At 42.6% G+C, this 12,668-nt stretch overlaps 1 protein-coding gene across 19 annotated transcripts in view; it reads left to right on the forward strand.

The window, feature by feature from the left end:
* The window catches only part of grin1a (glutamate receptor, ionotropic, N-methyl D-aspartate 1a), a 54,433-nt gene that overhangs the window by 33,755 nt on the left and 8,010 nt on the right, over nucleotides 1-12,668 (forward strand). For 12 of the 19 annotated variants that reach the window (XM_037546190.1, XM_017711353.2, XM_037546191.1 and 9 more), the window contains 7 exons: nucleotides 287-405; nucleotides 4,098-4,210; nucleotides 7,034-7,182; nucleotides 7,385-7,542; nucleotides 7,951-8,112; nucleotides 8,409-8,518; nucleotides 9,046-9,191. In XM_037546190.1, the coding sequence (XP_037402087.1) occupies nucleotides 287-405; nucleotides 4,098-4,210; nucleotides 7,034-7,182; nucleotides 7,385-7,542; nucleotides 7,951-8,112; nucleotides 8,409-8,518; nucleotides 9,046-9,191 (957 nt within the window). Of the gene's footprint in view, nucleotides 1-286; nucleotides 406-4,097; nucleotides 4,211-7,033; nucleotides 7,183-7,384; nucleotides 7,543-7,950; nucleotides 8,113-8,408; nucleotides 8,519-9,045; nucleotides 9,192-9,460; nucleotides 9,518-12,668 lie in introns of all 19 variants that reach the window. The other 7 variants (XM_017711345.2, XM_017711346.2, XM_017711341.2 and 4 more) reach the window with 1 other exon arrangement.

The raw sequence follows: 12,668 nt of genomic DNA on the forward strand, positions 1-12,668 counted from the left end.
ACCAACCAGAATCTCTGAGGAACGTTTCCAACACCTTGTTGAAAGTGTGACTCAAAGAATCAAGGCAGTTCTGAAGGCAAAAGGGGGTCCAACCTTTTTACTAGCAAGGTGTACCTAATAAAGTGGCTGGTGAGTGTGTGTGTGTATATATATATGTTGTACTTCTTATTTCTATGTTCTTGCATTAGTACTATTTCCTGTTGATGGTCAGACCTCCACAGGGATCCTGTACCTATATTAAGTATAAATGTCTGGGAGAAGAGTGTAACTGTGCTGTCTGTTGCAGGAAATCCCTCGCAGTACACTGGACTCGTTCATGCAGCCGTTCCAGAGCACGCTGTGGCTGCTGGTGGGTCTGTCGGTGCATGTGGTGGCGGTGATGCTTTACCTACTAGACCGGTTCAGGTACAATAGGGGGGGCGGATGGTCAGTGTGACTTGTTGTGTCTTCCATGTGGGGCATCTCCCAGGTGTCTCATCTGTTTGAGTCTGTTTCTCCCACCAGGGTCAGGGGCACACAAAGTGTCCCTGTTTACAGGAAGTCATGGGAAAGGTTGAGTCATTATCACTGTCGACTTGGAGGTGGTTGGGTGTTCTCTTCAGTCTCTCCCATAGACACTCACACATATACACAGATATGCATAAGTTTGTTTTTATTACCGTGTCAGGACGTAATGTGTAATATGTCCCAGATATATAGTGGATGCCTGACAGATTAACTGCTGTTTTGATCATGGCGATGGAGTGCGTTGTGTAACACATCAGTCCAGAGTTTCCCACGTGTTGAACTGGGTTGAGATCTGCTGACTGTGAGGGCTTTACCATATGATTTACATCACTTCCATACTCATCAAGTGACTCCTCGTGCCCTGTGGGAATGGCCCAGCCATTGTCATCCTGGAAGACACGTCTTCCATCAGGATAGTAATGTTTAATAGTATAAATGTGATCACTCAGAATAACTTCTCGGTGACCTTTCCCTCTAAAGGGACAAGTGAACCCAATGCCAGCTATGCCCTCCCACAGGATAAGAGCCATCAGACCCCCTCCTTGTAGGGGTCTAGCATTCAGGCCTGTACTGTTCTCTTGATGTACCTGCATAGGCACTCGCCCACTTGTGGAGAGCATGGTGCAGGATTATTCCCCTGACCACATCTCTGTAGACCAGTGTTTATGGTTTTTATACTACTGAATTCACCATTACATCCCCGTCTATGTAGTTATGGATGGACAGTCTGATCACATTCCTGCAACAACAGTTGCTTTTCTGGTTTTGCGAACGTATCCAGCCCTGTTTACTGACGTCTTTCCCACAGATTTAAACGCAGATTTCACTTTAGTCACTGTTTCTACTGAAACACTCGTCAGTGCAGCTGTCTTTGTGACTCAGACTCCCGCCGTCCGTGCCCCCAGTAATGAACCCTTTTTGAAAGTTACTTACATCTTTTCCTCTTCATAAAAATTTGAGGACTTCTCCTACTCAGCTTTTTTATACAGGCCACAGATCATGGTAGGATGCCTAATGCTTAACTGTATCATGTAGTCTATCTGGAACCATCTGCACTTCTCATGTTTCTGTGCTGTTTAATTCAGGTTTTCCTTTAATTTGTCTGCTATCTGTATGTAATGCATAAGTCCCATGTGCTCCAATCAGCCATAACATTGAAAACTTCTCGTTTCTACACTCATTGACCATTTTATCAGCTCCTTTTACTGCAGAGTTGCACTTTACAGTCATGTGAAGAAGTAAGTACACTGCATGAAAAATGTAAAACATTTCTGCGTATTTGAACAGATATATGACCTTCATTTAAACAATGTTGATAGAAAAAGGTGATATAATTTACAAATGGCACTTAAAATTTATATTTTTGTCATCCTTAATGTAATTGAAATAATCAGAAATGCAATTTCTGTATGTGGAAAAAGTAAGTACACCCCTGTATATCTTCTTTAAATGTATTGAAATCAGGTGCTAATGACTGGAACACTGTTAGAGAATATCTTGTTGTCATATTTAAACCTTTGATATCTAGTCTGACACTGGAGTGTGTGGTATCATCGTGCCTAGATCATGAGAGCTATCTGAGGGCTTCAGAAACAAAGTTGTAGATGCCTATGAGTCTGGGAAATCAATCCTTCTACTGTCCGGAAGATCAACTACAAGTTGAGAAGATTTGAAACCACTGCCAACTTGTCCAGGCCAGGCAGCCCAGCAAATTTAACCCAAGAGCAGACTGTAAGATGCTAAATTAAGTCTCTTGCCCCTGAGGATGTCGAAGTGCATGCATCTAGCATTAAAACAAGACAGCACAAACTTGACCTACATGGGAGGTGTGCTAGGAGGAAGGCTTTGCTGTCTAAAAAGAAACATCAGGGCAAGACTAAAGATTACTAATCAATATTTAGGCAGGGACCAGGACTTCTGGAACAATATGAGAGACAAGGAGGTCAGAGATAGAGTTGTTGGGCCACAGAAACGAAAGCCATGTTTGGCGAAAACCAAAGACCGCGATCAGATTCGATCTGAAGAATTTGTTGTTCTTGGGGCTGCTTTCGACTGTGAATTCTCTTTTATCTTTCAGTGAGGCCATCTGCCAAAATGTTGAAGCTGAAGAAGTGGACCTTCCGACAGGATAAAGATCCCAGTCTAAAGTTTGCTAATCAGTATCCAGGCAGGGACAAGGACTTCTGGAACAATGTGCCATGGACAAGCGAAAGTCAAAGAGAGTTGTTTGGTCCCGGTATGAGAAGCCACGTTTGGTGAAAACCAAGGACTGCATTTAAATAGTGGGACTTCATTCCAACTTTAAATGTCATGGTTTGGGGCTGCTTTGCTGGCCAACTTGCACTCATACAATTCTGTTTCAAAACAGAGGGTGTGTGAGGAGAAAGGGAGGCCATCTGCCCAAATGTTGAAGCTGAAGAAGTGTGCCTTTATTTAATTTAAGAATCATTTGTCACTGTGTTTGTACACTGTAGATTTAGACCTCCACATTTAACCCATCCCATCCAAACACCCACATACATGCACACTAGTGAACACACACTAGGGGGGCAGTGAGCACACTTCCGAGGAGCAGTGGGCAACCCTATCCACGGCATCTGGGGAGCAATTGGGGGTTAGGTGCCTTGCTCAAGGGCACTTCAGTCATGAACTGTCAGCCGAGGGGATCGAACTGGCAACCCTAACTCCTAACCCTAATGATTCCCTGAACTCTAGCCCACGACTGCCCCAAACATATATTGATATAAACATATAAGAAAGTCCACCAAGGAATGGCTCAGAAGGAAGAAATGGAGGGCTGTGGAATGGCCTAGTCAAAGCCCAGATCTGAATCCCACTGAAATGCTGCTACATTCAAGAAGCCCCTCAAGCATTGCACAGTTGAAATAATTCTCCATGAAGGAGTGGGCAAAGGTTTCTTCTAGTAGATTCCAGGAACTGTTAGGCAGTTATAAGAAATGCCTACTTTAAATTATTTTTGCCAAAAGGGGCAATACCAGTAACTGAAACCAGGGGTGTACTTACTTTTTCAACAAAAAAGACATCTCGTCTATTTATCTTTTAAATAAATGAGTGAGTTTTTTGTTTTATTAACATTTATCTATACATACTGTTTAGCTGACCAAAACCTGATATGTCAGTATGTCAAAGAAAAGAAAAATTAGCCCAATCCTAAATCTAACCCTACTTTCACCTTAGTAACCAAAAAGGTTCTTGCCTTTGGAATGAAATACGTAGCGTTCGGAAAAAGTGCTTTAGCATTACAGGGCTATTTTGCTGGTTCTGGTAAGGCAGGTTACCCCAGTTTTCTCAGGTTATGATACATAACCAGGATATTTTTATGTCCTAAAAATATATGAAAACGAACCACCCAGGCGTGCACACAAACACAGACTAATTTTCTTCTCTGTTCCCTTCTTCCACCTCTGCAGCTTGCTTCCTCATTTGTGATGTTTTTCTCTGAACACCGACCATCTGTCTCTCTTTGTTTTGAGATGGTGGTGGTGTCGCCATTGTTGTTGAGAATCTAGGTGATATCAAGAGGCTTGAAATGTTTGTAATTCTTACTCTGTCTCAACTCGTTTTCCCAGCCCGTTTGGAAGGTTTAAAGTAAACAGTGAAGAAGAAGAAGAAGATGCCCTCACCTTATCTTCAGCTATGTGGTTCTCCTGGGGAGTCTTGCTGAACTCCGGAATTGGAGAAGGTGACACTATCAAATTTAGTCGGCTAGTACAGTTTTTTTCTGCTCAAATTGAAAAAGGCCAAGCTACAGTGTGGTCTGCAGTGGTGGACAGTAACTGAGTAACTGAGTAAATGTAACTCATTTCTGTACTTTAGTATTTTTGGTGTATCTGTACTGAAGTTTCTCCATTCTGGACTTTTTCCTTTCACTCCACTACATTTCAGAGTCTAATATCCGACTTTTCCCTCCTACATTTTGTGAAATCTGTCGTTCCTTTTGGTTTCTGTGTGTATCAAAACGTAACATGTCAAAACGAAAGAAGCGCAAAGCCAGAGCACCAATCAGGGCCCAGCGGTCACTTTGTTTAGAGCTGGTTTTGACCTGTTGGTCATACCGACCCAGTGCAGCACGCGGTTCAACGTCAGCGCAGCAGCGTAAAACTTTGGGAGAGTCTGTTCAACATAAATGATGAACTAACCTAACTTTGTGTAAATAGAGCTCAATATAGAAATATGTCCACATATGCAGTCGAGACTGACGTGGCTTTTTTCTGAATTTCTACAAACACCATTTCATTTTATAGTAAATGAGTTTGGGCTGGTTTATGTTTATGAACAGACGCCTACAGATCAACATAGTAAAGGAGCTCATCTGTGATCCTGAGTTTAAAGCCAGTTTTTATTCAACTTAAACTTGGAACTAAGTTGCATTAAGTTACTCTTTTAGTACTTTTACTTTATACTTAAGTACATTTGAAGGTAAATACTTTAGTACTTTTTCTCAAATGGAGGTCTAAAGGGAGGAACTTCTACTTTTACTGGAGGAATATTTTACCTTGAGTATCTCTACTTCGTCCACGTCTGGTAGTCTGTAAATAATTGAACACTGGCACAGTTTTTGTTTTGGTTGTGTACTCTGGCACATTCAATTTAAAAGGAAACAGTGACTGCGAAGTTACGGTGATTAATGTCTGGAATAGATTACAAAAGTAAAAATTGCAGTTTGAGTCTGTTGCAGGTGTCTCTCAACATGAAAACCAGAGAAGTGTCAGTACCAGAAAAACAGGCCTTTTTGAGGCTGACAAATCAGAATAATTGCCCAAACATTTGGGGTATTAAAATCTCTTATTTGTGAAACAGCAGGAGCGCACTGCCAAAATTAGCAAATGCAGCAGACTTGACAGACCATGGAAATCCACAGTAGGGGGTGAACAAAGAATGTTAAATGGACTTTGAACAATATCCAGCATGTAGGCATAGATGTGTCACCGACTGCTGAAAAGAGAAGAGTACACCAGCATGACATCAGGTATGGTGGAAGTGGCTCACTTGTCACTTGTGATGATGTTACTGCCAGAAGCATGAGCTGGATGAATTCAGAAGGCAGCAGAAATGTCCGATACTTCAGACCCAGTCAGATCAGTGCCTACCAAAAGGCTCAAAACTCACAGGACACTGTGCAGCTGGACAGTGACCCAATACATGCTACTAAAGCAAAGGCGAGGATGAACGTTTTTGACTGGCTGCACCTGTTACCTGACCAAAACCTTCACTGAGATATTTTACACCTTAACCTAATATTCACTGTTTAACTTCAAATCCACCGTGTTAGAGCCAAAACAAATGCAACGGGGTCACTGTGGAATTACTTTAAGTTGCACTTAAATGTTCTTTTCTTTGTTAAAATCATAACATTACAGCTACAGAAGGACAAAAACACTCTAAATATGATCTAAGTGCGCTGGGATGAGTCGTCCTGTAAAGGCTGAAATAATACTCTTGAAGTCAGAGGAGTCAGGTCGGATTTCGCGGAGTTTTTCAGACCACATGATGAAGATATGATGACAATAATAGATCATTTACTCACATCCTGGAAAGACATGTTGTTCACCAAGCTTTGACTGGGTTCACTGTACTCACAATCATCAGATTCATCCGCTGGGGTCTGAAGCACAAATGTACTCATTTTTCTTAATCTCGCATGAAATCTCAACACTTGAACAGTGTAGCGTTAAAGACTGCAGTGTTTATACATTCACTGGCCACTTTATTAGGTACACCTTGCTAGTAAAAGGTTGGACCCCCTTTTTGCCTTCAGAACTGACTTAATTCTTCATGGCAGACTTTCAACAAGGTGTTGGAAACGTTCCTCAGAGATGTTGGTTGGTTATTTGAGTTCCTGTTGCCTTTCTATCATCTGGAACCAGTCTGCCCATTCTCCTCTGACCTCTCACATCAACAAGGCATTTTCGTCCACACAACTGACCGCTCACTGGATATTTCCTCTTTTTCGGACCGTTCTCTGTGAACCCTAGAGATGGTTGTGTGTGAAAATCCCAGCAGATCAGCAGTTTCTGAAATACTCATACCAGCCCATCTGGCACCAACAACCACGCCACGTTCAAAGTCACTTAAATCCCCTTTCTTCCCCGTTCTGATGCTCGGTCTGCACTTCAGCAAGTTGTCTTGACCACCTCTACACGCCTAAATGCAGTGAGTTGCAGCCGTGTGATTGGCTGATTAGCTATTCGTGTTAACAAGCAACTGAACAACTGTACCTAATAAAGTGGCCAGCGAGTGTATATTTTAATAGAAAACATATTCCTTACTTATGTCTATTTTTTTTTACAAGTGTTCCTAGATTCTTTTTTTTTTGCCAAAAAATTCTAACTTGTCCAATAACAAAAGAAAGGAAGTGGAACCAGTAGGTAAAAATATGCATAATAAGCTTTCTACCTCATCTACATTGTCTTCATTATTAACTACAGTGACATTTTGCGGAGTAGAATCCCTTGTTTTAAATCCTTACATGCTGTTGGCTCTGTGTCCGTCTGTCACTATCTAGGCGCCCCGCGCAGCTTCTCAGCGAGAATCTTGGGTATGGTGTGGGCTGGTTTTGCTATGATCATTGTAGCATCCTATACTGCCAACCTGGCTGCCTTCTTGGTGCTGGACCGGCCTGAGGAGCGCATCACCGGCATCAACGACCCAAGGGTATGTTTCTAATCACACCAAAGTAGGTTTGGGGTGCTCCATTTTCTGGGCACAGTACCCCGTATAATAGAGAAAACCTGATAGTTGCTTCAGTTTCACACAATCAACTCAAATCACTACTTTGGGCAATGGTAGTGCATCTCATCGTGATCTCATTATCTCCAGCTCAAGATGATTGTCTTATTCCATTGTCTGTTTTCAGCTGAGGAACCCATCAGACAAGTTCATCTATGCCACAGTGAAGCAGAGTTCTGTGGACATCTACTTCCGGCGCCAGGTCGAGCTGAGCACCATGTATCGGCACATGGAGAAGCACAACTACGAGAGCGCCGCTGAGGCCATCCAGGCCGTTCGGGACAAGTAAGCGGCGGGCATGGCCGCTTGGTCAGTAAAGGAGTCTTTGGCCTCTGGGTCTCAGGTGTTTTCAGTCATCGTCTGCATTTATGGCTTCAGGCCTTAGCACACAGCCCAGTGGATGCCTAATTATGTCTCTCTCACTCACATAAAGGATTAGGAGAATAGGAACACCACTTTTAGGTTGGTACGTCTCTAAAGGAATCCAATGGGGGACGAATGTCCACTTGTCCGGCATTGGATTCCATTTACCTATGAAAGGCGTTCTATGGTTATGGTAACGTTTAAAGACAAATGGGTGGAGCAGAGGTGGGAGGGGGGGTGCCATGAGTGTGTTGTTACTCACTGTACTGTTGCACCGTAACCCCCCACCCTTCCCCTCCTGCTCCCCCAACCCCCACCCCCCCCCAACAGCAAGCTGCATGCTTTCATCTGGGACTCTGCGGTGCTGGAGTTTGAAGCCTCGCAGAAGTGCGACCTGGTGACCACGGGAGAGCTGTTTTTCCGTTCGGGCTTTGGCATAGGCATGCGCAAGGACAGCCCCTGGAAACAGAATGTGTCCCTGGCTATTCTCAGGTCTGTCCCAGCCGAAGCAGCAATACTCTACGCTTATGTATCTTTCGTTTTCTTTGGGTTTTTCCGTTTTCTTAGATCTCATCATCCGAGACATTGCTCTTACTCATCTCTCTCTGTATCTCCCTTCTCCCACCCCCTGCTCTGATGTCTCTGTTTGTGTATGTGTGGTCTGCGTGTGTGTGTGTGTGTGTATGTGTGTGTGTGTGTGTGCGATCTTGTGGGAAAGATCGTACCATCTGCCCGATGCTTTATAATAATGTTTGACTTCTCTCCTCGCTCCCCCCCACGCCCTGCAGTTCCCATGAGAATGGCTTCATGGAGGACCTGGATAAAACCTGGGTGAGATACCAGGAGTGTGACTCAAGGAGCAATGCCCCAGCCACACTCACCTTTGAGAATATGGCAGGTATGGTCCACTGTCGGGTGCAGATAGTCTAAAAGAGATTGGACAAAAACTGCAGTGGTAAGGTACTGTAGCCTTTTTTTGTCCAATACCTTTTTCATTTTTTCTGACTGTACTAATCTGTTTGAGTATTAAAGTTCATATTGAGAGGTTACATTTAACATTGTTGTGGTTTTGTGAAGCATATCGCTGCTGCTGAGACAAAACCAGTCTCCATTTTTGCCCCCCCCCCCTTCTTCTGGCCTTTACATTGTGTGAATGTTTCATGATGAATTGGCTAATAATGGTGCAAAATATGCAGAATAAACTCCTGTTACATTAACCTCCATTAAAAGTTAAACATGTATCTTCTGCTTTAAATTTGCCATTTTTAAGACACAAGGTTTTGTTCCGACAGCATTGATACACAGATTAGGACTTCATCTGAGCCCAGCAAACCTCCCCTAAGGGTTGGACCCGAGTGTCCATCAAAGAATCTTGTGTTATTTCTTTAAGGTGCCTAATGATTTCTTGCTCTTTTCCTCTGCCAGGTGTTTTCATGCTGGTAGCTGGAGGCATTGCAGCAGGGATCTTCCTCATCTTCATTGAGATCGCATACAAGCGCCACAAAGACGCCCGCAGGAAGCAGATGCAGCTAGCCTTTGCGGCCGTCAACGTCTGGAGGAAGAACCTGCAGGTAAGGAAGCTCCTCCACGCGACTACTCCAAGAGACCACTCCTCACAGACTTCAACAAGGGGCTACATATGAGAGCCTGGGTGTTTCTACTCTGCGCCAAACTTTACTGACTCTGCCGGCTGGTTTGGAGACGGTCACTTGATGTCCTGGCTGTGCTGCTGCTAGTTTCTGGACCTTTATCAGGCCTAGAGATGAAACAATCCCTGGGGTTGGTCTGGGACAGAGTAGTCAAGTCCAACTGGGTCCCTTTCTTTTGTCTGTCCCAACAGGACAATAAGGAGAGTTCTGGGAGTCAAGTTGCGGGCGCAGCTGGGACTCCATCTTTAGTACGTAATGCAGACCTGCTCCATTTCGCTGCTATGTCATCTTTGCTCCACAAACTAGGCTTTTTTATTTCCTTTTAGTCTTTGGTAAGCTAGTATAAGAACATATAACTGAAAGCTGCAAAATCATGGCTATATTTGCGCTAACTATGTTATTACTTCTAGTCCAAAAAGTGTGATAATTCTGATTATTACAGTAATAGTTAGTTGTTTTAGTGCTTGCACATACAGTGGCGTCCAAAATGCTTCTATTCTGCATTCTGTTGTAATATAATGCAGTGTTTCATGATAAATTCTATTATCAACCGGACAATTTAAGTGAAAAGTTTATATTATTTCTATAAAAAAATGTATCCTGCCTTCCGCCCAATGACCGCTGGGATAGGCTCCAGCACCCCCCGCGACCCTGAGGGAGAAGCGGCTTAGAAAATGTGTGTGTGTGTGTGTGTGTGTGTGTGTGTGTGTGTGTGTGTGTGTGTGTGTGTGTATAAAAAAATATATATAAATGTATAAAATCTAAATATATGTATATTAAAAGTTTATATGTTATATACAACTGTATATATATATATATATATATATATATATATATATATATATATATATATATATATATATAATATTTACATGAATATCAGAATTTCTTAGTATCAAATATAATCAAATATAAAAGATTTATTATTATTATTATTATTATTATTATTATTATTATTATGTTTTTTCTATTTAAGTTTTTATATTTTCTATTTAAGTTTTTTTTTATTTAAGTTCTATTTTTTCCCCAAATTCTAAAACTTGTGTTTTAAGTTTAAAAGAAAAGATCCCAGTTTTTCAGTGTTGTCTCGGACTTTTGGACCCCACTGTATGAGAACATCAGCCTGAAGATATTTTCATAAGCAGGATTTAAATGGAGTCCTTAGCAGTGCTAATAACCTTAATAAACCCCTGTCTCTTTATGGACAGATCAAGTTAGCTTTAAAACAGTAGAGACAGACAGACACAAACGCTTGCAGAATGCGTTTCGCTGTATGTGCATCAGTTCAAGAACTGCTGTCATGAAAACCGGGGCAGAGATCTCGGCTGTGTTCATATCCAAGCCGTGCTTCAGGCTAATCAGGCAAAAACAACTCAAGCTCCAACACCAGTTCTTGCCCAGGCTCTTGATTTGCCCTTGTGCCCAATAGCTTCTGCTTTGAAGCGTCGCGAGACCTCCCCAGCAGGGCTGTGGGTTTTTGGGAGGGGGGTGAGGGGCACTGTGAGACTGTGATGTCTGTGCGGAGGTGGGCCAGCCTCATGCTGGTGCTTTGTACACACTGACAAAAGGTCAGTGCCGCTGCTGTTGAATAGACAGCGGTGCCACAGAAAAGGTAAGATCACAGTCTCTTGTTCGTGTCAGAAAATCAGTGTCCTAAACTGTCTGCCATCTATTTTACACACTGACACACACACGTACACACCTGCCACGTATGTGTAACTGTTTTTGTGTATGTATGTTGGCGCGCACAAAAGACGGGTTGCATGTAGGCTCCTGCTAAGAAAGGAGAAAACGAACAGTGAGGGAGAGACTAGTTCATTGTGTGATTACTATAGAGTTCACAGTTGTAATTGTACTCTAATTGCAGTCCGCGTTGTAATTGGATTAGGCGGAAATCCTCTCACAACTAGCACTGGCTGCTCAAACTGTTCTCCAAGCAGTTCCTGAGGCCTCTCCATCCTTAGCAGGATTTCTCACATGTTTATCAGGCATTTTTTGAGAGCTTGTGTGTCAGCCTATGACTGCACATGTTTCCTATATATATATATGTGTGTGTGTGTGTGTGTGTGTGTGTGTGTGTGTGTGTGTGTGTGTCAACATAAATGTCCATATGCAAATTCTACATTTTGCCAAGTACACCTTGCAATTACATGTACACAGTGCCTCATAATTAAAGGGGAATTCCATCGATTTTTTTTTAAACATTTCTGCATAGTTTGTTTGAGACGTAAACAAAGTCATTCGGATTTGATGCCAAGCGCTCCGCTGTAGAGAAACCTACAGATTTCTTTATGGTGGTGGGGACAGGAACCAGGGATGATTGCCATTTCATGACACAGCCATTTTATTTACTATCCAAAGCCAGCAGTGAACCTGAGCTTTTACATGTAATGTAAAATAGTGGAAAATATGAAAACAACACATTGTCTTTGAGGACTGTTTTGCCTTAGAACTCCCCGTATACTTGTTCTCTGCCAAATATGGCTTTCAAGAAGGATTTAGACCAAAGGCTCATCACCAAACTATCCAAAAAAACAATGTCTCAGGCATCAGGCATCATATTCATAACCATTTCATAATACCTTTATGTGAGGGAGCTTTTAGAGGCATTGAACACTTCAGATGTCTGGTTCCTATCACCACCACTGTGAGCAATTCTGACTCTATGTTGGTATATTTGCGTTTTAGACATCGCGACCTCTGGTTCCTAACCTGGGAAAGAAACCTGGGTCTAGAACAGAACGTTTCACATCGGCCTGCTGTGAAGGACTTTGTTTACATCAGTGCCTTTTGATTAGGCACGGATTTGGAAAAAAATCAGTAGAATTCCTCTTTATAGTAATTCACGTTACAGGTGTGCTGCACTTTCGAATAACCTGCCTAGATCTTCTTCACCCTACACATTTCAGCTTTGACAGCTAGAGCAACAAAGATCCCTCGGCTTTTAAACAAAAGACACCTCAGAGCGCATGTGCAGTCAACGTCACATACTGCTGAGTCTCTTAGTGGCTGTTTCTTGGAGCAGAAGTTATTCCGAAGTGCACTGCCTGAAGGGAATCGGAGACCACGCAAGAGACTAAACACAATAATGCTAGAAACTGACATGGGATGTGAACTTGTGCTCACCCAGCAGGGTGCTCTGTTGAGCTTGCAGCCCGTTGCACATGTTGTCTCAGTGTGGCGATGCTCTTCGTGGGTCTACGCATGCTAATGTACAGCTACGACTCCATGCTGCTTTATTCCTCGGCCCACAAACCAAACACTAAACAAAGGAAATGAAATAACATTTTTTTTTTTTTTTAGATAAGCTGTCTCATCAACGATGCCTTAGGGATTTAGCTAGTAAGGTCACCTCAAACCTGGATCCTGGTTCCCTTTTTCATTTGATCTAGAAGTCAT

Source organism: Pygocentrus nattereri, chromosome 16, assembly GCF_015220715.1.
Source record: "Pygocentrus nattereri isolate fPygNat1 chromosome 16, fPygNat1.pri, whole genome shotgun sequence".
Lineage (NCBI taxonomy): Eukaryota > Metazoa > Chordata > Actinopteri > Characiformes > Serrasalmidae > Pygocentrus > Pygocentrus nattereri.